We start from the raw sequence: 27,375 nt of genomic DNA on the forward strand, positions 1-27,375 counted from the left end.
TACGGTATAGGAAATGTGGACAATGTTTTGGTTTCAATTTATGAAACAAAGTCAGGTGTATTAATTAGCAAATTGAACGTTTTTAATGAACAAGTGTAATACGGTGTGGTGTTTAGTGACCGTTCATTAATGATTATTTCGAGATCGAGAGATGCGGTCTGGTACCAGTATGTATATTTCCACTTCATTGTACCAAGTACATCCCCCACATTGTGCGCTGTAACTAGATAGATAGATATAATAATTCAGGGTATGGTATACTGCGCCCTTTAAGAGCTATTGTATCCCCTGTGCTCTGCCTAAAGCACATCGGTGAGTCCTATTTCATCAAGAAACTTGATTAATAGGCCCGGTTTCAGTGGTTGTAGTTCTTCTATGGTCACATTGTACATCCCAAAACACTTCCTCCTGCGGGCTAATGTAGCTCCGCAGTTTGTTAGTAAGTGTGTTGGTGTCTCTTCTGCTTCTTTGCAGAATCTACATGTGCCATCTTGGATTATTCCAATTTTCTTTAGATGTCCATTTAATCTACAGTGTCCTGTCAGGAATCCTGTTAGGATTCGCAGTCTATTCCTGCTTCCTTTGACCCATTCTGTGATTTCTTTCTTGCCAAAATTGGTTAGAAGATTCTTGGTTTTGTCTATGTCCAATAAGTGAATTCCAAAGTTCGCTCATTTTCTTTTTGTCCTTCTGTCTGAGGTGTTCGTTAATAGTGTGTATTCCTATTCCACAGAAGGGTAACTAACTAATTGTTCAGCTGACTGAATCAAATAAATGTAGTTTTGTTAGAAAAAGATATATCTTTATTACAAATTATTCTATTAAAGGAGTTAAGTACTCATTTAGCCTTTGCAACGCTGTGAACACACTAAAAAGCTTGACCAAAAATAACTGATTGTTATATAATTTCACAATGTATATTTTTTTATTATTTTAATGCTGTTTTTCGCATTTCGTAGGCTTGTCCTATTTTTAAATATTGTTATTCGAAAATCGTGAGATGCGGTCTGATGTGATGTAGGTTTCAGAAAAACATTTTCTTTATAGTGCTGACGTTTCAAACTTTATTGAGATCATCTTCAGAGCCTGGGATTTACAAACATTGTTTACATTTAACAAATACATGTAGAAAGTGAAAAAAGTGAATTTATATAATGCAAAACATATTTTTTATATTACAATTAATTAAGGTTTTTAGTTGAGATAAAAAAGTCAGTGGCACGATCGGGATTCGAACCCACGATCTTCCCTAGATACGCCGCTGCTCTACCACTTGAGCTATCGTGACCTCGATCCACTAGGACACTAACTTCCCATCTCAACCCCACCTTTTGAATTTTCCCTCCTTTTTGCTATTTTTCAAATGTGTAATCTATTTAATTCTGACGAATGAAATGACCACGAAGAGCTTTACTGAAGGTATACTTCATTTTAAACTTATTAAATTCACTAGTTACGTGTTCCGCTTGACCAATTAATATTTTTTAATTATGGTTTTTAGTTGAGATTAAAAAGTCAGTGCTCTTTCTGAGAGCCGTAACAATTTCCTCAAAAAACCTTGACGAACAGAACGATCTGGATGTAGTGTGCATGAAGATAGCCGTTGAATTTCTTATTAAGGGAGATCTTTAGTGAAGTATACTTCATTTTAAATCATTAAATTCACTAATTTCGTGGTCCGCTTGACCAATTAATATATTACAATTAATTGGTCAAGCGGACCACGAAATTTGTCAATTTATATTTTTTATATTCAATCAAAGTATTTCTAGTCACTCAAAGTGTTTGTCTCTTGTCTAATTGTGCCAGAAGAAGACAAACACTTTGAGTGAGTAGAAATACTTTGATTGAATAAACAAATATATTTTGTATTGTATAAATTCACTTTTTTCCGCATTCTACATGAATTTGTTAAATTAAACATCTAAAGAGGAAAACAAATACTTTGAGCCCTGAAGATGATCTCAAAAAAGATGGAAACGTTGGCATGATAAAAAAAGGGTTTTTCTGAAACCTACATCACACCAGACCGCATCTCACAATTTCTGAATCATTATCGATTAACAGTCACTTTTTTTTTTTTTTTTTTTTTTAATACCAGGGACTGGAGGAGTTCCCTCCTGAGTACTGCAGCTGAGCTGTACAGCTTATTGTACTTTATCCCCGGCTCCATATTTTGGGGGAGGGCTCGCAACACAAATGTGAACTTGAGCCCCCGTTGTACCGGTGTTCTTCCATCGAAGAAACTCATTTTTGAAGGGGGTTGGGACCAAATTCAGGGTCGCTGAGATCCGATCCCGCCCCTTCCATTGATGAGTGCCGTGTCAATTTCTTTCAATTGCGGCCACCGGTCCCCTTAGGCGTCAGAAAAAGTCCAGAGGCGACGGTGGGGATCGAACCCACGACCGCGGGATCTAATAGCCGAGAGTCTGACGCCTTAACCACTCGGCTACCGCGGCCCCCCAGTCACTAATCACCACACATTTGAATATTGTTTTTATTTATTTGTCTACATACATTTTTGGATTCCAATGCTGACGTTACTTATGAAAGGTTTCATTTATTGAAACTTTTGTCAGTAACAAGACAAAGTTATGAATTGATACCAAGGTGAACAATTTTAACCCAGTATTGAACGAAGGGTATGACCAAAAACTGGAAGAATTGTTTTGACAATGACATGAAAAAATCAGATCATTGCACAAGAGGTGTTGTAACTTCCGACTTTGATTTGTCACCCAAGAGGGTTTCCACTCGTTTGGTTAAGAACGGTAGTCCTGACCCTTTAAGTTGCTAGGTAACCAATTATTAAGTCGGGCTGACTCTCCTTAGCTGTAATTGGACGACAGGCTGTGATAGACTAAACTGAGCTAAGTGACAGCAAGAATCACTGAAGCGGACGTTATTAGGAGAACGGCTCACGTTTACCGAGTTGTGAAATAATTTACAAAGGAGTCGAGCCACCACAATCGGAATTACACCATAGAACCTCATTGGAGCTATTATATATTTGAGTTAACTGATCGACCTCTCGACGTTTTTTAAAAAATATACCACGGAAACTTTAAAAGCTTTAATTTTATTTCGGGAATGTAAATAATTACTCCATTGTACTGCAATATATTTTTTACAAAATAAAAATAAACAAGTAATTGTGGGAAGTGTTACGATGACAGGAAGAAAATGTTATAATGGAACGAAATAAAAGAAAGAAAGGAGTCTTTCTTGTGAGCTCAGATGAGTTATTTCTCCGTGATAACGTTCTCACACAATCACCAGCCAGATGTTGCTAGAGTGGAAAATGGCAGGTCACGTAAAAAGCCCATTGATAAAACATAGACTACGAAACCGCATGTGGAAAGGAAAGTCGCTGTATTTCACTCTCGATCGCTTCCGAGTTTTCCATAAAACTTTAACTCTTGGAGCACATGCGTCGTCTGCAAACATCTTATCCGTAACGGTATCGATTGATAGCAATTAAAATTTATTTTTCGTACGATTGGTGACATTTTAAATACTTAAACGAACTGAAGTCCAACTTTTGAACCTGTTTATCAATCGTACAAAACAAAATATCAATTCACCTACTTTTCTTAAAAAACAAATAAGTCAGTACAGGATTTTCAGCATTATATGAGATTATCTCGTTCTAAAAAATGTTTTACATTAAAGAAATTTAAAAAATTATAGTCGATGTTGTTTTGCCCATCCACCACTTTTATACTGGATCACTGCGAAAAACAAAACACTAGTGTGTGCCTAAAAAGATAGGAAAGAGGAACGCAGTCTAACTCTCCTCTAGTGTTTCCAGGTACATGAGGGTTGAGGAAAATAAAGGCAGTTAATTTTTCTTTAGTTTTGAAAATATTTTATAACCTAATAGGATTCTCTTGCCGATCTCTTATTAAATAACAAAATACGATGTATAGATTTGTTTAAACAACCCCAATAAAAAATTCAATTAATTAATCTTTTTATATAAGGCCTTGGTTGAGATGTAAAAGTTATTGTCAGGAGCGGGATTCGAACCCACGACCTTCGGCTCAATACGCCGCTGCTCTCATCACTTGATCTATCGTGACGGCGATCCACTCGGACACCAACTTCCCATCTCAACCCCACCTTTTTGAATTTTCCCTCCTTTTTGCCATTTTTCAAATGTCGTGTAATCTATTTGATTCTCGGCGACCAGTGAAATGGCCACGGAGAGCTGTAATGAAGATATACTTCAGTTTAACTTATTCAATTCACAACTTTTCGTCGACTGCTTGATCAATTAATATCTTTCAATCAATTAAGGTTTTTAGTTGAGATAAAACAAATATTTCCAGTCTGCACACCATGAAATATTACACTTCATTACCGCCAAAGTGGTAATTTTTGCCGAGAATCAAATAGATTACACGACATTTGAAAAATGGCAAAAAGGAGGGAAAATTCAAAAGGTGTGGTTGAGATGGGAAGTTAGTGTCCGAGTGGATCGAAGTCACGATAGATCAAGTGGTAGAGCAGCGGCGTATCTAGCCGAAGATCGTGGGTTCGAATCCCGCTCGTGACACTGACTTTTTTGTTTCAACTAAAAACCTTAATTAATTCAAAGATATTAATTGGTCAAGCGGACCACGAAAACTAGCGAATTTGTCCAACATTTTGTTGTAATTTTGTTTGTCAATGACTAATCTAGTACGTTGCCGAAAATTTTCCCCGTTCTTTTTTGGGATATTAATTGCCTTATTAAGCCTAAAGATTTTATTTTTGAGTGTGAGGCAAGGAAGATTCCCACGAAGTATTTTGTACTATTTTTGTAAATAGATCAACCGCGTTTTCTACTTATCATGGTGTTTTGAAGCTAACAACTAGCTAACTTTTTCATCAAGCATGGAATGAAATTTTTCCAATTCATGGATGTAGGAGCTAGAATAGAATGTTTTTAATAAAAGGTTTTAATTGAAGTGATAAAAAGACAGGTAGTTGCTCAGACGATAGTCGTGGAAGTGATTGTTTGAAAATGAATATTATTTATTCCCTTAAAAAATAAAAAAATCTAGTAGATCCAGACAATTTTTGGCTGATGTTGGTATATATGTGGCAGTGTTTGGTGTGGTGTATTGTAAATAAATAAATATAAAAATAAAAAAATAAATAAATAAAAATATTAGATTGAGCAATCAGCGTAAATATCAATGCAAAATTACTAGATTATAAATAAAAAATGTACGAAATATTAAAAAAATCGGGTTTCTCAGGAGAAATACTTATTTAAAAAACAGCTCAAAGGTAAAAATAAAAATCTATTTATCAAATTTAATTTAAAAAAAAAGAATCTGTATGATTTCGTTAATTTATTTGCTCCCAGGTGCTTTGCTTTCACGTCATCCGTACGGCAGGTGTTCCATCATTGAGTACTATCAAATATTGAATATCCCCCATCTTACCATCTTACTTTATTATAAATAGATGAAGAACACAAGGCGCTGGGGGTCGATATCCCATGATGCTGGAGGATGCAATACACCAGCGACTAAAACCAAATACATTTCTTAACTCAAGGATTGATTGCTGATTATGATGATAGTCATAGACTATTTAAAAAGGAAATCGTGCACCAATTATTAAATGATAGATATTAAATTATAGATAACGCTGCGATATTAACTTTAATGTTTTGCGTCTATTACAAGCTTCCAGGAGGTGTTTCTCGCTGTTTGTATTGTGTTAAAAAGTAATTTATTTTATAATGTATGCAACCTAGAAGTTGGCAGCCAGTTAATGCATAGCAAGCAATAAAAATAACTAGGAAGATGAAATCTTTCAACATTTATTACGACAGAATTTATTTCAGAAAAAAATCAATAAAAAACGGAAGATGTTTAGCGATCGATAAAAGAGAAGAAGGATATGAATTGAAAATCGGACAACGTGGTAGACTGTTTATTAAAAGATTAAAACAAAAATAAAATAAAAAATGCTAAAAATTACGCTTACGTTGATTATACTTACTTGATATATTACAATTAATTAAGGTTTTTAGTTGAGATAAAAAAGTCAATGGCACGAGCGGGATTCAATCCCACGATCTTCGGCTAGTCAATGGCAAAAAGGAGGGAAAAAGGTGGGGTTGAGATAGGAAGTTAATGTCCGAGTGGATCAAGGTCACGATAGCTCAAGTGGTAGAGCAGCGCCTATCAAGCCGAAGATCGTGGGTTCGAATCCCGCTCGTGCCATTAACTTTTTTATTCAACTAAAAACCTTAATTAATTGTAATGTATTAATTGGTCAAGCGGGCCACGAAATTAGTGAACTTACTCGATATGTTGATGTGTTCGTTCAGGCACAGGCAAGGGAAGAGAATTCCTTGTGAGTTTTTAAATATGCACCACGTCTATTCCAAGAATATTTTTGCTTTCATAACTATGTTTATGAATATGATTCAGTCCGTTCTTCATTTGGCTAATCGATTATTTTCCATTTATTTAAGCATGAGGTTAGAAACGACCCCGCTAAATACTGATTTATTTCGTGTCTGAATGTTATGGCCAAGACTTTTTCTAGCTACTGCTTAGAAGGATAGAAATTTATGTTCATGGCAACGGTTTACAAGGTGAAAGCCAAATGGGGATTTTGAAAAGGGTTTTCGTCAATCTATCAGTTTGGCCAACGTAGTCAATTTAAGACTGTCGAAGTCAAAGGAAATGGCTTTTTTTTTTTTCGGATTTGAAATTGATAGTGAAGATAGTGGGGGTCTGTTTTTAAAACTTTGTGACTTAGGATTTTCAGCCAAGATGGCGGACACTTTAAAATCGTTATAATCTCTGACTTCTTCAAGTGTGCGTGGTAAAGAGGGAATTTAAAAGTTTTTTAATGTGCATTGTGGAGTGCGTCAAAGTTGTTGTTTATTTCAATCTTTTCCAATCTCTTCTTACACGAACTTCCAAATGTCCTGGAATGAGGAATTCGAATACGTAATACGGCAATTAAAATATTAATGTATGCTGACGATATAATTATCCTATCGAGTAGTACAACTGGCTTAAAAAGTAATATGAAACGATTTGAATATTTCCCTGAACAGTGGAACTTTACAGTAAATTGAGAGAAGTCCAAGATCATAGTGTTTAGGAGAGAGGGTAGGTTGAGTTCTTTGTATCGCTTTTTTGAGGGGTAATCTCATTGAGATTGTAAATGGATACAAACATTTAGGAGTGATATTTACCCCGAGACCCTCTTGCACTAAGTAAGTAACACATGGTCAGCTTTCTACTTCAAGAAACTATCCGTATTAAAAATCAAGTTTAATATTTTTAATGCGATATGTCGTGTAATTCTGTTATGACTGACAAATTTGGGTTATTAGAAATTCGAAACAATAAAAAAAATGCAACGTTTTTTTATAAGAAAGTTATTCTCATTGCCATCTTGTACACCAAACTATACACCATTTAGAGACCAAAATGGATTTAGTGTAGTTTTGGTGTATACACTGTTTCACCACTCCTATATTGTGAAAGTTCTGTTGTCTCCCGAAACAAGATACTCAAAAATTACAACTTTGGCGGTAGTGAAGTCTAATATTTTATGGTTTGCAGATTGGAAATATTTGTTTTATCTAAACTAAAAACCTTAATTAATTGAAAGATATTAATTGGTCAAGCGGACCACGAAAACTAGTGAATTTAATAAGTTAAAATGAAGTATACTTCACTAAAGCTCTCCGCGGCCCTTTCATTTGTCAGAATTAAATAGATTTCACGACATTTGAAAAATGGCAAAAAGGAGGGAAAATTCAAAAGGTGGGGTTGACATGGGAAGTTGGTGTCCGATTGGACTGAAGTCACGATAGCTCAAGTGGTAGAGTAGCAGCATATCTAGCCGAAGGTCGTGCGTTCGAATCACGCTCTTGACATTGACTTTTTTTATCTCAACTAAAAACCTTAATTAATTGAAACATATTAATTAGTCAAGCGGACCACGAAAACTAGTGATTTATTTCCAAAGTACAATTTGCCATTCCTTTTATTATTAGACAACTCTGTGACAGGCACAATTATTTTCCAGTTCTTTTTAATCAAATTAAAAATCCACATCACGATGAATGCCGGTCACGTGTCCAAGCATCTATGCATCTCTCCCTTTACTAAGAAGTACAAATTTCTACTGCATTGTTCGACCTACATGGAAACAATTTTGACGGTCTTTATCTCAAAGTGTTGCGATGGCTATTTAAGCAAAAGGAGAGGTTTTGCACTTAAAATCGGCAGTTTGGATTAGAGGGGAATTTGGAATCTGTTTTTTGTTCAATTCACGTTCAATTGAAACTGTCTTCCACTTCTTGGCAGACTGCTCACCTGTGGGTGAGATTCGGTTCCTTCCCTAATTATATTGTTCATTATTTTGAACAATATTAGGGCATCAGTCATTGATCTTCTAGATTCTCGTGAATTTATACATCTCAGTTGAATGGTTTGGCCATCTGGTTCAAGACGTATTTGTAGTTTGACTCCACAGAATCTTAATAATTTGTTTTGCACTTTTTCTAATGTGTATACATTACTGTAGTAGGTTGACCAAGCAGGTGAGTTATACCCTAAGTGGGACCTGACCAAAGCGAAATCTAGGTTTTTAATGACATTAATGTTATTTATATAAGTTACATTATTACATTTATTAGATATTATCTTACATTATTCTTTTTTCCTTTCTAATTGTTTAAGGACCTCCGGCAGATGGATCCAAGATTCATGTTCGTAAATGTTTTAAAAGCACATTTGTCAATTTTCTTAAGTTCAATAAAGCATTATTATTATTAACTCAATCGGTTAAGTCGCAGGCCAGATTGCCCGGTCACCGGTTCCACACACTCCAAAGGTGACACAAACAATTGATTTTTGAATAAATGTTTTGTTTTCGTTGTATTGTGTCCTCAAAGAGTTTATAATTAAACTGGTTGACAGAAACTTTGTTTTTCCGTCGTCGGCCTTAAGCCTAACCAATTTTTAGAAGGATTCCTGCGATTTGGATGATGGAAAGCTCGTATCTCGCGTCTGTCCGCTTAAAAAGTGAATGAGTAGTGGAAATAATGCGGACAAATCCTGAAATGTCCTGTCATCCTTACTCGAGCAACGTCCGCCCTTGTGAATAAAATATCCGCCCGGAATCCGTACCATTTGACAGCAAGTTACAACTTGTTCTAAAGGAAAACGTTGCCAATCATTTTCACGGCTCGAAAATTTTCGAAATAGCGAATAAAGAAAATATGATTTGATAAAGCAATAAACAGTGCTGGCAACCGATACTTGACGTTAAAATAAATCTTCTTCAATGATAAATTGCAAATAAATCTCTGACTATAATATCAACGCCTATTATACTGAAAAATCACAATCTATGGAGTTAAAAATATCTACTAACAAACCTAAATTTTTTATTGAACTGTATATATAATGTTGGAAGTTTAGGGGCCGGCAAACATAAATAATTGCATGCTTTTATTTCTTTTTTGGTTTCTATATTTTAAAACAACATAATACAGTAAGTATTTACCTTGCCAAAAATTGGTAATTGTTTGTTTTTATAAAATAACTGTTAATATATGTTCTTAATTTGTTGGAAAATATGGGCCCTGATGATGACCTTGAAGCCTGGGTGGAAAGCTTGGCAAAGTTGGAATTATGTGTTTTTGTTCTACCTCGTGACCATAATACTGATCATACAACAAATTAAATTGACTAATTTCGTGGTCCCCTTGACCAATTAATATATTACAATTAATTAAGGTTTTTAGTTGAGATAAAACAAATATTTCCAGTCTNAATTAAGGTTTTTAGTTGAGATAAAAAAGTCAATGGCACGAGCGGGATTCGAACCCACGATCTTCGGCTTGATACGCCGCTGCTCTACCACTTGAGCTATACAACAAATTAAACTTCAAGTGGTCGATACATTCTCTTCAATAATTTGAAATTCGGAGTGTGTTTGAAAAATGCAACAATATTGCAATTTTCATTTTTTGTACAAATCGAAAGGGAAAACCTAATAATTATACATAATAGTTAAAAGAAATAATGTGAAATGTCGAGAAATAAACGCCTGTCATCCTAAAAAATAAAAGAACCGCACAGAAAAAATATTAAGACCCACTTAACTAGCCGCTTTTATTTCTTACTAATTGACGTCCATTCTCAACCCTTGACAACAAAAACATTCCACGATAAATCGAGCAATTATGTATTTTTTGAGTTTTCCCAGATTTACAATCGTTTATTATAACAAAAATTATTACATTTTAAGAGAAAGTAATTTGAACTAAAAAGTTTGCTTCCAAGTTCGTCAGGCTTTTTGTTCAGGTGGAATATTAAATATAAACTTGTTTATATTAAATTTAAAAGTCGATGATCTAATATAGGACAAATTTAAAGGTTTAAACATACTAAAACGCATTAAGAACTTAACAAAAAATACATCAAAACATATTTTATTTCTAACCTTTTACTAAAGAAATACAATGTAAAAAACCTATTTACTTTTATGAACAATGAATAAAAAAATGTATATGTATAAAAATGCACCCCGAACTGAAACATATTTTTGTATGTTGCGTTGTTTGTTGTTTGTATGATGCGGTCGGGTTCTCACGATATCTGAATAATTTCGATTAACGGTCACTAATCTCTACACATTTTTTTTTTTAAATGGTCGGTTGTTCAATAATTTGTTGGATTCGTGAGGAGCTGTCAAGAATGAGGTAGTTTAGAAAAACGCATTTTTCATTTTTGTTTTGCCCACGTTTCGACATTTATTCGGGTCATCTTCAGGGTATAAATCACTCACCACACCAATATGACACCGCAAGTAGAGCATCACACTTTGCACCCTGAAGATAGTTCGAATAAAGGTCGAAACGTCACACAAAAGACGTTTTTCTAAACTATCTCATTCTCGACCGCTCCTTATGAATCCAACAAAATATATTTATCATGTACAAGAACCTACCTGTTTATCTCAAACAAATAATCTCAAAAAAATAAATAAATAAAAATTAAAATGATGCAAAAATATGATTAAAATTCTCGACGATTTTTTATTCTATCGACCACGTCATTATGGTAATAATTCGTTAAACAACATCTTTATTATTTGTTAAACAACTAATTGGAAGTAGTAATGATTAGATATTATTTTATTATGAGGGTTCGCAACAGCAGGGATCATATGAACAGCAGGGCCGCTGGATTCGAACCCGGGACCTTTAACTTACTGTGATGAGCACCGTGTCAACACCTAAACCGTTGCGGCCACCGACGCCCATAGATATTATCAATTATTACAACCAAAATTATTCATTACTTAATTCGTCTTTACATAAAAATGTATCTATTTAAAGAATAAATTGACAATAGTCTTCTATTATATAATCTTATATTATATTTAAAAAAATTAANTATTTAAAAAAATAACGTCAACCAACATTTTCTTTTGTATGAATATTTTCAGTAATGGTGTGGCTTTTAATACGATTAAACCAAGTTCAGAACTTTAGCACAAACGAGATAAAATAAGATTAATTTACAGAAATTATCTAAGCCTTTCGGCCGCCTGGCCCGAGAGCGACTTCATTTGTCCGAGTACCGTTGTTATCCTGCCTAAACTTTCCGTGCGTTCTGCCTAATCCTTTGTTGATGAAGTTGTGTTTCCAGGGGCGAAGCCGGAAGTGAAGAACCACTACCGGGGCCACAAGATGTCCCTCTGGCTCAACTTAATTCCTCAGTTGCACCAACCGGGCTTGGAGGAACTTAGCATGAGACACCACCACTTCCAGGAAGAAGGCGCACAGTATTACGACGGTAATTCATTTATTTATTTTCACGTGGTAGTGTTTTTAATTTTTAAGTAACACTTTAGCACCTTTTTTTATCGACGATTAATACCCACTCTCCTTTATAATAGCACATTCCGTCGATAAGATTTTTGTTTTCTCGTAAAGTTTAAAAGCTCTAAATATTAAACGGTGGAAATTCTCTTTATGCGTTATTCTCCAAGTAATACATAATATTTTATATACTTTTAACTTAACTACTTGCTTTCATTAATGATTAATTACGTTAAAATTGCACTTATTTGGCGGATAATCTTGTTAATTTTTTACGAGATCATTTCATTAATAATCACATATAAAATTACTGATTGATTTATAGTAATAGTAATAAATTGAGATGAAAAAGTTAGGTTGTATGAAGTTCGGTAAATATTTACAAACCTGATAAAACAAAATTGCTGCTCGCTTTTTTATATTTACTTTTAATGTTGAATGATTTATGTCGAATTATGTGCAATGTAATCATAACAGGTCGAGAGGTATTGCCGATTTTTTTCTGTTTTTTCTTTTTCCAAAATAATTACAATAATGTTGAACTTTCAGCGTAAATTGTATGAAATTTACGTTCACCGAGACAACGGTCGACCGGAAAATTTCCTATTTACAATGGAAAAGCTTTCAGACATGGAGAGAATAGGAGTCCTGCCTCATTCACCCTACAGGGCCTATATTGTTCCTTCATGCCTTCCCCCATCTTCCGGTCAATGGCCCATTTCCTTCGGACAAATGTAGGTAGAAATTCTCAGATGAAAGTCAGTGGAATCGTACAAATGACCTACGACCACTAAATTATTCAACAATATTTACCAGTTTTACTATTTTTTTTTTTTTTTTGATGATTTCGCTCCGATTCTTGCGTACTACCTACGTTTTATCCATACCTTCATGCAGTTTTTTAATATTAGTTAAATGCTAATTATCTGTGTTAATACAATATCTAAAAAGAATTTTAAATTAATATGCTGCAAAATACAATAATATTTTTATCGTTATATTAATTACAACATGTAAACCAAATTAAACTTGAATTCAGAAATTTATGAGTTTTAATAAAAAATATTTAACTAATTTAATTATTAATGAAAGAAAATTCACCAAAACACCGGAAAATCGTATACTGATGGAATACATTTATCTAACAATTTATTACCTAGTTTTGGTAAATTATCTTTCAAACCGTTTATGACCATTACCGGCACCTCGCATATTAACAAATCTCCCATTTTCGAGTAGGGTATTTTGGTTCCCCACTCTGTTCGTTACTCGTCACCCGCCCCTTTACAAACTGTTAATTTCCCTCAATTAAAAGAACAGCTTTCACACATATTGATAGGTTACCGAGGTACTCGATATTCCGTCAGTAACCTGTACTCACTCATAACGACATACACCCTATACTAATCCTAAACTAATAATTGGCGGACCGTCATGGTACTGCGCATTCCGACGACGCCCCCACCTCATTTATACACGCCTGCACTGTTTAAACATATAAACATACATTCCATCCTTGCTAATAATTACATTCACTCCAATAAATACGCTCATCCACTGAACACATTCACTATGTACAGTTAAAAACAACAGATAAAACTTCCATCATTCACTTCCCATCAAAAATCCGAGCCGTCGTGGTACTGAATATTTCGTCGAGCGGCCTATTCTTAAGGTGGCCATTCACGATCACTCCAAATGGAACCGCGCCAAGCCGCACAGCTCCATTTCGGGTGCCTGAAATTTGAGGGGACATTCACGACCGCTCCACAGCCAGTCGCTCCGAACGTAAACCAATGAATTACCTTCTCAAAATGGATGACGATCTCTTGTGCTACTCTTCTGTTTATTTACATATTAAAAGCAAAAAATCGAAGAGAAAATGGTGTAAGAAGGGGCTCCTGAACAGAAGCCGTAATACCCACATCAATTTGATGAAAGATTGAACCCGCTGATTGGAGGAACTATTTAAGGATGGATGAAACGTCTTATTTATACATTATATTTAGTGTTCTATTGACCAAATTACTTCTTTCAATTATTTAATCTTTTTTGTAAGGTTTTGGTTGAAATGAAAAAGCTAGAACCACGAGCGGGATCTGAATCCATGGCCTTCGGCTAAATACGCCGCTGCCCTACCACTTGAGCTATCGTGACTTTGATCCTCTCCGACACCAAAAAATGGCAAAAAGAGAGAAAATTCGAAAGGTTTTAGGTTGAGATGGGGAGTTGGTGCCCGAGTGGACCGAACTATCGAAGTCAGGATAGCTCAAGTGGTAGAGTAACGGTGCATCTAGCCGAAGATCGTGGGTTCTAATCCCGCTCGTGACACTGACTTTTTATCTCAACTTAAAACCTTAATTATTTGAAAGGTTTATAATATAATGTAATTATAGTTGAACCTCCAAACCTGTGCCCTGTAGTGTTCTAGCACTTGGTACATGGTTTTTAAGTTTTTATCAACTCAATTTTCCCTGAGATATTTTCCTTCATTAAAAAATTTTTTTTTAATTTGTTGATGTTTCTTGTCGGCCGGATTGGAGAATTTGTCAGGGATGCAGCCAAAGAATGAACAACTCAGCAGTTCATGATTTTTTTAATTTATGGCGTCGTTTCGGACCTATGCTCAACAAGAAAAACATTTAGGATATGGTGACTGTCAAAGTGAAAATATATTTGTGCAAGTTACTAATTAAAATTTAAAAAGTATAGAATCAAAACACTTCAAAGGGGGGCCCATGTTATTGCTTTTTTTTATATTTTTTATTTATATACAATCCGACATTAACAGCAGTAAATGTTTGTAGCATTTGTCATTATTTGCAGTGCATAAGAACTCGAAGATAAAAGAAAAATCGGCATAATATAAAATTTTGAGTATAATTTTCCCGACCTTGATACTACCATCTTCAAGGATATTTCCAATATATTAAAATAATAACGGACTTTTGTTTCACTTCCAGTAAGTTCTACACTTATACTTTCTTTACACCATACACTACTAACGGTAGCACACTGTTAGATGTGCTTTTATTGGAATAATCATTTTTGTTGTTAATCTCAAATATTTTAATTAAAAAAAATTATTATTTCAATTCACAGCTCATCTAATTAGTTGTGGTGTTTTTCAATTGATGTAAACGGTATTGTAACTGGTTTCGGTCAAACTTGATCAATCAAGTTCATTGCCGACTAGAAAATGATACATACTATAAAATCTCAGTACGTTAATACAGTATACAAATATAAAAGTTGTCCCCTATGAGCTATTTATACAGATATCGCAGGGCACTAATACAGGCGTAAAGTGGAAGGGAGCATTTCCCGACTGGTAAAATGTACATGTAAAAACCTCCCGGTTCTTAAACCAACAACTTCCTTGGGGAAAAGAATTATGCCTGCGCATTTACAAAGCATAAATCTCCTACAACCGAAACTCCTTATTCCTCACGCCCCTTAAGCCCGTAAGGGAGTCACATATATTCACATCTTTTATACCATCGACGTAGCGATATCCACTCAGTTTGGAATATATATGTTCTCATTTTAAAGTCAATGTCTCATCCTCTGAGGGCAGCCGTCTGAATTGTGCGCTTTATGAAATTTGTAAAAACCAATCGATTTACGAATTGATCTCCCTGGCGATACAACTGTATCTCGTTATTTATTTATAGGAAAAACTTTACTTCTAGTGTAGAATGTTAATTTGTTGCCAAAAAATTTATGTATTTTGTTATTCATCAGCGTTGTTTAGGTTTAAAAAGTGTATTTTAATTTTTGATTAAATGTCAGCACGGCTATAGGTTAGACGCATCAATTTGGTCTTCTTATTCTCGCTGTTTTCGCCGATGACGATTATGAATGATCAGAAACTAGCGCAAACTCATCACCAAGAAAATCACAAAAGGAAATATCACAAATTAACCTTATTCTTAATGCTCTTTATAAAGAGCGTTTAAGTTTTTCCTAATATTTCCTTTGGGAATTATAAAAACTATTTGGGCCTCATAATACATTTTTCCGAAAAAGATTGAAAATATTATATAATATATATATCGATATCGACTAGAATATATTTACAAAAAAAAGTCTTCCATTTAGTAATTCTGCTGTTATAAACCACTGAATGTAGGTTATAAAAACGTACATAAGTAGACAATGTTTATCATTTTGATATTGAATAAGTGACATTTCGAGCAGTTTTTATGTAAGTAGAAAGAACTCTAATCGTAATTTTACCCTTCTAATACACTTCTTGATTCTTCACATTTTAACAATGTCCCGATTTAAAATTAGCATCATCCCATTTACTTGCTATTTGCATTACAATTTCATTTGTTCTTAAGCTGGTTTTTTTTCTTCTGTCTTCTTTAGGCGTAACGTTGTTGGTCAGTTGTAAAAACTTCCCCAGGTGTGACTTTTTCGATGAGTTACTTGTTTCTTTGCAGAGCTGAATACGTTTACGCAGAATTTCTGCAGAGCTCCAGCTATCATTTGCCACCGTGTTTGGAAATTTTTGAAAACCTCTCGTTTTACCCACCTTCACTTAACAAATACGAAAGGTGTTCTGTCTATCGTCAGCATGCTATTTGCATTACGATTTAATAAGAACCATTATTTACTAATAGTAGTAATAATAATAATTATTATTTGGAGATAGTGAGATGCAGTCTGGTGCTAGAAATTTTAGAATCGATCAAATTATTTGTACTCACTCAAAGTCTTTGTTTTCTGTGTAGATGTAAATACTTCGTTTGAGTCTAAAATTTCTAGCATTGTATAAATTCATATTGTTTTCACATTCTACATGTATTTGTAAAATTTAAACAATGTTTATAAATTCCAGGCACTGAAGATGATCTCGATAATGGTCGAAACGTTGGCACGATAAAGAAAATGTTTTTCTAAAACGTTCATCTAATCACACCAGACCGCATCTCACGGTTTCAAAATAATAATTAACTAACGGTTGCTAAACACCACACAAAATATCATACCAATATAATCAAATTATTTTTTTTCAATATTTCGTGGTAGTGAAATATAAGCAATTGACGATTTTGGAAAAACTGTCAAAATGAATTTATAATTCGTAACATTACAACATTTTATGGGTCATCGTAATACTTTTGTCCAAAATATCAACCGAGGTGTAAGACAAGTCTGTAATATTCGTTTATAAAACAACACTCCCATATCCATTTTGATTTCACAAGAGAAATTAATGTCGAAAGAATCAACGGAATGCGTGACATTATTTTGTATCAGTTCTTTTTTACAAATTTTATTTATGTATATATTATGTCAACAGGTTCGGTGCGGCCGCAATCGTTGCAAAGGCCCGTGGTTGCGACGCCGCCGACAACGACGAGCACGACGTCGACGACAACAGAAGCGCCCACGAGCAGCACGTTGGTAGTCGTTGCTGATGGCAGCTCGACTGAATGCCCGCCGAACGCGACGACCGGACCCGCAGCCCGCCCTGCCACCAACAGCAACTCCCTCCTCCGAAAACTGGCCTCCAGCCACTACCAGAGCTACACGACCGCCTTGACCGTCACCATTGCCGTCGGATGTTTCCTCCTGCTCCTCAACATCCTCATATTCGCCGGCATCTACCACCAGCGTGACAGGCGGGACAGCACTAAGCGAAAGCGGAAGAAGGAAGAGCTCGCGGAAGGAAACAGCTGCAGCAGCAGCTCCGAAGCCGAGGGGAAGCAGGCCCTCGCCGAAAGCATAGTCCAGCAGCACATGGTCGAACTGCAAGAATTCAAGTGTTCGCCTCCTTCCGGCTCCCGAGGCCTAAACTGCGTCTCCGTCTACCCTCCGGGGTACCAAGAAGAATCGGTCCTCAGCCCCTCCATACCTGAACCTCCGCCGCCCCCGAAAGCTCAGCCGCCGCTTTCCATCAACCAATCCGGGATCCTAAGGCAGCAGTTGCCGCAAACTCCCAGCTCCATGAAGAAACGAGTCCAAATTCAAGAAATATCTGTGTAAAAACATGTGTGTTAGGTCGGCGAGAAAGCAATCTCACTTTTAATGTCATTTACTGTTAAATAAAAACCAGAGTATAACTCTGTTGAATGTACGCTTCACTGTTTTTACTATACTTTCCTTTCTTGTCGGTATTTTCGTGTAAATAAATGTTATTCTTAAATACAAGTTTTAATGAAAATAATCCAAAATTTTGAAATAATATATTGGATTAAAAAACTAAAAAGTGTTGGATAATATGAGATCATAAGATCTTCCATATATCGTAATGGCTCAAAATATCCTTTTGCATACAAGAGCTTAAATCAAGATTCACGATAAAGAACAAGAAATTTTGGATTTATATCAACATGCATGGCCGAATTAAGGCATATAATGTTAAACTGTTTAACAGTTATATAGAGTTTTATTTGGGGTAGAAGAAAAGAACATTAAATAGATTTTTTAATACCTACATTGTTCTTCTTTTTGTTTTAAAAAAGAAGTGTTTATGGCGAAAAGAATGCCGTGAAAAATTTTTGAATTTTACAAGTATGAAATAAATCGTTTAATCTATGAGAATGTTATATCAAAGGATTATTCCCTTCAAAAGGTGAATTTTGACGGTAAATAACTTAAAGGTGAAAACTTGCTTTCTTACCTGTCTATATATAAATCGTGAATTTCTCCCTAAATTTAAAAACACAACTCCTGACTACCAATCAATTTTAGTCATTTTTTTGCAACGGAATTGATTTTAAACTTTATTATAGGTAATACAGGTTATATAGTACAATTTGTAATCAAAATTTAAATTTAAATTAACAATGAAAGCTTGGTTATCTAGATTTATACTTAACTGGACAAACAATATTTATGTGTTAATAAATCGTTCAATATAAATGTATAAATTATGGTTACGTGCCAACTTCGTGTAATGCATGTAATGTAACGTGCATTTGGTGTTCAGTTCTGTTGTTTGCGTTCACCACGAACACAATGTGCGCGTAAGTGAAGGAAATAATTGCGTTTTGAAAGGAAAAAGGGCTGAAGATATGTTGACCTGGACCAAATCAAAATCGAAGCACGTAACATTGCTCAGAGCTACCAGCCGCTCAAAGTCCTTATAAGAAAATTATAATAATAACAAGGATAATAACGAGGCGTGGCCATCTTAAACATGTGAATGTGTCAAGTGTGTTCATTGTCTTCGTTCACAGACAATTACAATAAAAACAATTATATTTAAAAGTGTTGATTTATGAACCTTTAAAACCTTAAACAAATTGCAAATAATTCAAAATATTTTGTGTTTATTTATTAAATTATTTTTAACACTTATCTTAATCTTTCTTTTTCTTTCGGTAAGTATTTCCACTGAAAAGGAACGATATATAAAATCTTTCTAAAAGAATGGAGGTCAATTGTATCTACGTTCAACTATCTAAACTAGCCCAATTTAAAAGGTTCTACCTCTTTTCAGTCTTCGAAAGGAATTCTAGTTGTAAATCTGTTACGTCTTTAGATTTAAGGCAGGGCAAGAGATATTGCTTTTTGCCTTCTGTTCTAATCCATTAGATTATCCCTTCTCATGTATTTTCAGCCGCGTCGTTAACATATTCTATGATTCTTCGTTACAAAACAAAAATTCACTTCATTAATAATTGAGCAACGGCCTTTTTGTCCAATAAGTGATGATCCAAAATAAATTACATTTATATAAGTAGGGACCTGACAAAATCCAGCAACTCCACATAGTTTGTAAACATATAAAATAACTGACAATTAGGACATCAAAAGGAGGGAAAACTCATAAGGTGGGGTTGAGATGGGGAGTTGATGTTCGAGTGGATCGAGGTCACGATAGCTCAGGTGGTAGAGCAGCGGCGTATCTAGCCGAAGGTCGTGGGTTCGAATCCCTCTCGTGCCATTAACTTTTTTCCATCTCAACTAAAAACCTTAATTAATTGTCATGTATTAATTGGTCAAGCGGACCACGAAAGTATGGAATTAATATAAAATAACATTAATTATTATTTATTTCACACCCCTAATTTGGAAGTCCCTTAATTTTTCCGAGAAATAAAAAGGTTATAGTTAGCTCTCACTTATGGTTTTTACACTTTTTTAAATCATTCTCCTCTGCATTTTTATTTTCTTAGATCTCGGAGACTTCCCTTCTATCACGCATCATCACAAAAACTTTTGCATCAATACATCATCCATACAAAACATCATACTACATGACGAACTATATTGCGATGGTAACTGATCATAATTCACACAAAAACCTATAGTCTGAAACCACGCATAACCATCTTCATTCTCGCAGATAAACAGATTCGTCAATCTTTTACGTACACGTTCATTCTGAACCATTTACAATTAAAAACTTATAGGGGGTACTCAATAAACCGCCAATGGCAACTCATAACATTCGCCAATAACTATAAGTTAGGTCACAGGCCGTCGGGGTATTTGGATATTTTGTCAAGAGGCATGTTTCCATTCAAACTAATTAAACCAACACTCTCGCTAATAAACACATCATACGTAATTATAAGACATCAAATATGAAAATGTGAAGAGGCAGTTATGTTGTGCTCAATGCATGAACTTTTTTATGTGAGGGTAAGCAACAATATGGTTGAAGAAGAAGCACAACAATCCACTAGTAGGTGGCGGACTTCATCAGGTCATTACATTGGGGCCCGCCCACCAAAAGATGGCCATGTATGTGATGTTGTGACCTATCCTAAGCCTTTTTAGTAATTCTTTCACCATTTCATTTTCTTCAGAAGCAACTGTTTGACCAAACCTCTTGTATTTTTTAATTTTTTAGTCAATTCAGTCCAGCAGCTTTGCCATTCTTGATAACTCATGTTTTTCATTTTTTCTTAATTTCTCGGAGGCACTTTTTGCTGCCTTGTTCGCCTTTCCATTTCTCAGGATGCAGATCTGTCCCGAGATCCACATAAATATTACCTCGCAGATTCGATCCAATCTGTCTATCTTTTCGTAAATTTTTCGTAGCAGTAGGCCTGTGGAATATTTATGTTTTATGTTTTAATGCTCAGATCGCGCTAAATCAGTAAGTACATATTATAATTTTCTTTACCTAATTTTTATTTCTCGCTCAGTGCAAACATTTAGCTTAATGAATTCATTATATTTCGGGGTCTGATTGACCAACTTACTTCTTTCAATTAATTAATCTTTTTTTAAGTAAGGATTGGTTGAAATGAAAAAGCTAGTGTCACGAGCGGGTTTTGAACCCACGACCTTCCGGTTTTATCTCCAATACCTTACATAAAAATAATAATTAATTGAAACATGTTATTTTGTCACTCATACCACAATATAATGGATTTAATTAGTAAAACGAAGTATATCTTCACTAACAGTCTCCGTGGCCACTTCATAAGTCGCCGAGAATCGAGTCCTGATTACACGACATTTCAAAAATGACAAAAAAGGGCGGAAAATTCGAAAAGTTGTAGGTTGAGATGGAGAGTTGGTGTCCAAGTGGATCGAAGTCACGACAGATTAAACTTAATATATTCATCATTTTTCTAATGTGTATACATCATTACTGTAGTAGGTATTGTAGTACAAACAGGTGAGTTATACTCTAAGTGGGACCTGACCAAAGCGAAATCTAGGTTTTTAATTATATTAATGTTATTTATATTAGTATAATGAATTTAAATGAAGAATACTTCACTATAGCTCTCCGTGGCCATTTCATTTGTCGCCGAGAATCCAATCCAACGACACGGCATTTGAAAAATGGCAAAAAGGAGGGAAAATTCAAAAGGTGCGATTAAGATGGGAAGTTAGTGTCCGAGTGGATCGAGGTCACGATAGCTCAAGTGTTAGAGAAGCGGCGTATCTAGCCGAAGATCGTGGGTTCGAATCCCGCTCGTGCCATTGACTTTTTTATCTCAACTAAAAACCTTAATTAATTGTAATAGCTTAATTTTACTTTTAAGATTAATTTTTAGATTAAGAATTTATGTTTTTGCGGTTTGGTTGACCAAATTACTCCTTTAAATTAATTATTCATTTTAACCTTAATGTTTACAAACATAGGCATTAATTTTATTTATGTATTAATCACCAGAGGGACCACACAAAAAATTAATATTGCTTTTAATGAAAATAAAATACGTGAAAGAACATTCCACTTCAGGATTTTGGACCTCAGCGGCAAAAAACGTGGTAGACCAAAGAAAAAGTTGGATAACATAGTTAGGAGAAAGATTCGTTGAGTCTTATCTTTCTCAAACGGATCTACAGTTAAGCCAACATATTTGTTTGGCTGTCCAGTTAAGGGAATATATTTATACGAACGCTATGCGACGCTACCCGATGCTACCCGACGCAAATCCAAAGTCCATTTTTCTATAAGATTGTATTATTCCGTTGCAAATCTGCGATCTGCCCGATGCGCTGCTACGGTACCCTTCTCTACGTTCTGCGATCCGCACTGTCCAGATTTTCGTCGAGTCGCATCGAGTACAGTCGAAGACAAACGAACCGGACACTCATATTTTTATTCAAACTACATATATTATTGCCGTTATATTTATACAACAAACTTATTTTTATATAAACCAAATTAACCGAGATCAAAAATTCATTAGTTTTGATTTTAAAATATTAATTTTAATGGTTTGGTAGAACATTGAACAAAACACTGCAATACCATTTTTTGATAAAATGAATTTAACTAACAATTGATTCCACGGTTTTACTCATAAGATTTAACTAGTGCATTAAGAACAAAAGAGGCGTTGCGATTGTGATAGTGATTATGGTGATGCACGCTGTGTGATTGTACATGACGTGCGCTTGACTTCGCATAGATGTGCATACCCTACCAAAACGTGGCAAGGCGTCGTGTAGCATCGAGTAACGTCGCATTGCGTTGCATGGGCTGTGTTCCCTGCTTTAGGATCTCAGATAGGCGCGAGTGCCTTTCCAGGTAGGTTCCTTCGAACCGTAAACCTCTGGACTCATAGGTGGCGCTGGAATTAATGCATAAATCTTCATAATTGAACAACTCTGTAAGCGCAAAAAAGCCACTTTTTAAATAAATGTGTCTCTTATTTACCGAGCCAAGCACTCTCAGGTCTAATTCTTTAAATTGGTTTTAAGTGTCAGAGCGGGGGCCATAAATCCTGGCGGATTATGACACCTGATTACCGGCACCCATTTATTCTCCGTGCCGAGTTACCCTCCAGACTCTTGACAATTTATATGTTAATGCCACGCCCCATAGATATCATTTGGCCCCGGTCAAACTGAGCCCTTCCGCTAACACGAACCAGCTGACCTTCCTACCTTAAGGAAGGTGCTGTAATTATTCGATTTATCTATTTTCCTAAAAATATTTCAATCAATTCACGACCCAGTTCATCATTGTTTGTGTTTTTTTAACTTTTTTAGCATAATTACCGGAAGAAAGAGGCAAACTTAAAAAAACTTTTTCCATCATTTCAGCGAAAGTACAGTTCGTCGGTCGAAATAATCAAATTAAAGATTAGTTTACACAAAAAGCTTCTCAGAACAGAAACTGCTGAAGTTTGGAACAAGTGAAACTTGTTTGTTCAAGGCGTCGATGTCAAACTCCTGGGAAGAACGTTCTACCTAAGCTTGTTATAAACCTCATATAAGCCACATCATAAACAATTGCCACAATATGGCATAAATAAGCCTGATTTTGCATGCATATTAAGTAGGAGCCATGTATAAAATGGAAGTTTTTCCATCGTGACTAATCCTCTCTTGTATGATAGTAAGTATTAATTGATGTTTTTGTCACAGTTTTACAATTATTAAAGTGGTATGGAATTCAAATGGACAGAAAATACAAAATGGTAAAATCTCAGCTTGTAGGCCTATGTAGGAGAAGTAATGCGGATTTTTTCTTAAAATACACCTTCAGCTGCTATAATTTAACCCTTATTTACGACCAAGGTCGCAAAAGTAATTGGATTCGATTGTTGCTCTACATGGATGTTTTATCACATTCCTGAAACATTAAAAATTCCTCGCGTTCTTTTAGCGTTATCGAATGAAAACTGTTTGAAAAAGCAGTAAAACGCTCATAATTCCATTGTCCCAATGTTGCTAAATCATTCGCGGCCAGTTTAAAGTTCAAAGGTTGTAACTGAAGTTATACAATATTTTGTTGTTAATGTTTTCTTTCGAACGATAGTTTGATGAATGTCCGTTTGATTTATATTACTGTTTATTTTTGTTTCTCCCATTTGATGTTTACGACCTCGTAAATCTGTTGAAACGTAATGCTCCTATAAGAATAGGGGATCTAATAAAAGTAAAACGGCAATAAAAAAATTGCAGCGGTAAAAAAAGGAAGATTTAGCTTGGTGGTAAAGCATCCACCACTTCTTTACCCTGTGGTTATCAATAAAAGAATTTATAACATTGCCTTTTGAGATCCATGAAAAACGATTTCCATTGTTATCTCTGAAAAATGAATTCTTTCTTAACTCAAAGCTTTTTCTCACATTACAGAACAAAATCTGATTAAACGAAAAACGATGATTGATGTTTTAAGAAAGATAAATTCTATATTAGAATTTATTAAATCCATTATGTTTCGTATTGACCAAATTACTTCTTTCAATTAATTATTCTTTATATGATCTTGGTTGCGATGAAGAGCGATTATTACAATTTATCTCTGATTTCAGAAAATCGTGTTGAATTTATTATGTAAAATATTACCCAGAAAGGTATTACTTATATAAAATAAACAAACAGCACCTTTGACAACCGAAACTGAGAGCTTTATTGTGTAATGTAACTTTTAATGAGGTTTCTTCTAAACACACGATATTGCATAAAATCATTTCAAAAATCGTTCCGGTATGACATGAAAATAACGAAAAAATCTTATGAATCATCATCATGAAAAAGTAATAAATTACACCGTCAACCATGTGTAGGTTTACAGTTTAATGGGTTTTTAATGCGTTTTAAAAGTGGGGATTATAATATTAAAATCCTATTGAAAAATGTAATTTTAATCTTGTTTTTAAGTCGCTTCGGCTGCCCAATTTTTATTGTATGGTTTAGGTTGTCAACAGTTTCACTGAAATTTTTATCAAAATAAAATCGTCTTTTATCATTGTGCTTCTTTTGTGTGGGCATTTCCACAATATAATTACTATATTATTTTTGTTTTTAAGAGTTTTTTTTTCCAACGGCCTGCAAATGCACTGTGCAATCGAAGAAATCGAGCAGGATGGGAAGTATTAAAAATGTTCAATATTATTTTACTTATATTGTGGAAATTCGTACATCAATGTTTTATCCATATAGTATTGATCTTGTTATGGTGTAAGCCAACTAGAAAAGTAGATAATGAAGGTCCGAAGAAATATAACAGATAAAGTTTTTTTTTAAATGAGCAATCGACTTGGGTGGCAGTCACCTTCCTTAATAACATTACAAAACTTTTTTTTTCTTGACGTAAATCTATTTCTGATTGGTCCTGATGACTTTGTAAAGCCGACTTCGGCCATCCCTCTGATGCAAAGGCCGGTTTCTGGTGCCTTATAAAAGATTATCGTTTGACGCCCGTTAATAATTGGATCGTTAATAATAATACCGCCTTTGAAAAATTTGTTGAAACGGCGGAGCAGATAATGAGCTATCTGAAAACTTTAACTGGGAAAAACAATCTTTTAATCGGTTATTGGGTTAATTTTAACTTTACACGAGGAGAAAAAATGTAAAAAGGCTCTTTTTGATCAATGTCTTTTATAAATTTCGTAATCTGTGAAATGTCAACACGATTTTTAGCATATGACTCATTGATGAGGCATATATACGAAAAACTGAAGGGGATCGATGCCAGTGGGAAAAAATCGTACTGGAATAGTTTACCAGGAACATTAGTGTAACCGGGAACGAACAAGCAGATAAAGCAACGAGTTTAGACACAATAAGACCCTACGATTTCATCAAATCTGTACGTCGAGCGGATTTACAAAGAAATTGTTAATGCAATAAAAATTAATGAAGAATCCGCCAAAACAAAAGAAACACATCCAACTTATACAAATGTAAAAACAGACATCGGTCTCTTGGCCTACGGAGGCTGGGACTAGAATGAAAATCGTACTTACCAGGTTGCGAAAAAGTCACACCAAGATCGCAAAAGGCCACGTTCTGATGGAAGTGAGACCACGTAAGTATCTGCTGTGTGCAGAATGTTAAAATGTATATACATAATTTAGTCATACTTAAATCACACTTTCACCTCATCAGTGCATTACCAAAAAATCATACGGCTTGACGCGTTTGATTCGTCTAGCTACGTGCTCGCTGTCTAACAGGTTGACTGTTTCTGCGGTTATTTGTCCCATAAGTCTTTGGTGGTGGGATAAAGCGGCTTTATGTTTGGATAAACTGTCTTCTACTGTTTTCCCTTTATGTATCATTGGTCCGAAAAGAACTATCAACATCTAGACTGGTAGAGGAAACCGTTGAACTCATTAATAGGACTATCACCAGGTATGAGAATAGGGTAACCCTCATATGGATACCTGCTCATAAGGGGCACTATGGCAACGAGGAGGCGGACAGCCTGGCCAAGGAAGGATCAAATACTGCGTTTGTCGGGCCACAACCGGTATTACCCCACTCTTTAAGCACAGCAAAAGAGAGTATAAGTAGCTGGGGCATGAAACAATTCCTTAAGGAATGGAATATGTCCCCCGGATGCAGACAATCGAAGGAGTTTCTGAAGGAAATCAAACCTAAAGAAACGAAATGGTTACTCTCTAACTCTAGGAGGGGAATAAGGAGGCTGATAGGTATCCTAATGGGCCATTGCCCCTTGAGAAGACACCTCTTCATAATGGATACTCTACCAGACCCCCTTCTGCCGCTTCTGCGAAACAAAAGAAGAAACGGCTCGACACTACCTCGCAGAATGCGATAGGTATGCTAGGGAAAGATTTAATACTTTCGAAGGAGAGGACATAACCAAAACACTCCCCAGGTTAAAATGGTCCACAATCCTGGGGTTTGTGAATAGGTCCAAAAGGTTTATGCAGGACTCGTGAGCCGACCAGGACCCGGACCTTTTAGGGATGGGGTACAGGCCTACTCAGACTTTTAACCCCTCGAGTCCTGGTCGCCCGCCCTGTGTAATATATATATATATCATTGGTCCGTTCACGAAATGCAAAAAACAAATATGCCTTCCAGGAGTGCCATCCATTTATACCTGTGAGAATTATGCAATTAAGGAAGCAATTCAATATTCAATTGTGCGAATTCAACCGGGTTGAAGAGAAATTATTGTTACTGATTCAAAAACCGTAGCTAATGCTATAAATTCGCAAAACTCAGGGGTAGTTAATAACCATCTTATAATCCAATTATTTTGTGTACCTGCGCACTGCGGAATTCACGGTAACGAATAGTGGATGTGTTGGCAAATAAAACAGCTGTGCAAAAGCTTCCCATTGACACAACAATACATTTTAAGATTT

At 35.2% G+C, this 27,375-nt stretch overlaps 1 protein-coding gene across 2 annotated transcripts in view; it reads left to right on the forward strand.

Annotated features, from left to right (window-relative positions):
• Positions 1-19,099, forward strand: part of LOC106666991 (neuroligin-1-like) — a 641,234-nt gene extending 622,135 nt beyond the window's left edge. For both annotated transcript variants that reach the window (XM_014394572.2, XM_014394573.2), the window contains exons 9-10: positions 11,694-11,840; positions 17,178-19,099. In XM_014394572.2, the coding sequence (XP_014250058.1) occupies positions 11,694-11,840; positions 17,178-17,863 (833 nt within the window). In that variant the 3' untranslated portion in view covers positions 17,864-19,099. The remainder of the gene's footprint in view (positions 1-11,693; positions 11,841-17,177) is intronic.
• Positions 19,100-27,375: the final 8,276 nt, after the last annotated feature.

This window comes from Cimex lectularius, unplaced genomic scaffold (genome assembly GCF_000648675.2).
Source record: "Cimex lectularius strain Harlan isolate CLEC.00 unplaced genomic scaffold, Clec_2.1 scaffold142, whole genome shotgun sequence".
NCBI classification, from domain to species: Eukaryota; Metazoa; Arthropoda; class Insecta; order Hemiptera; family Cimicidae; genus Cimex; species Cimex lectularius.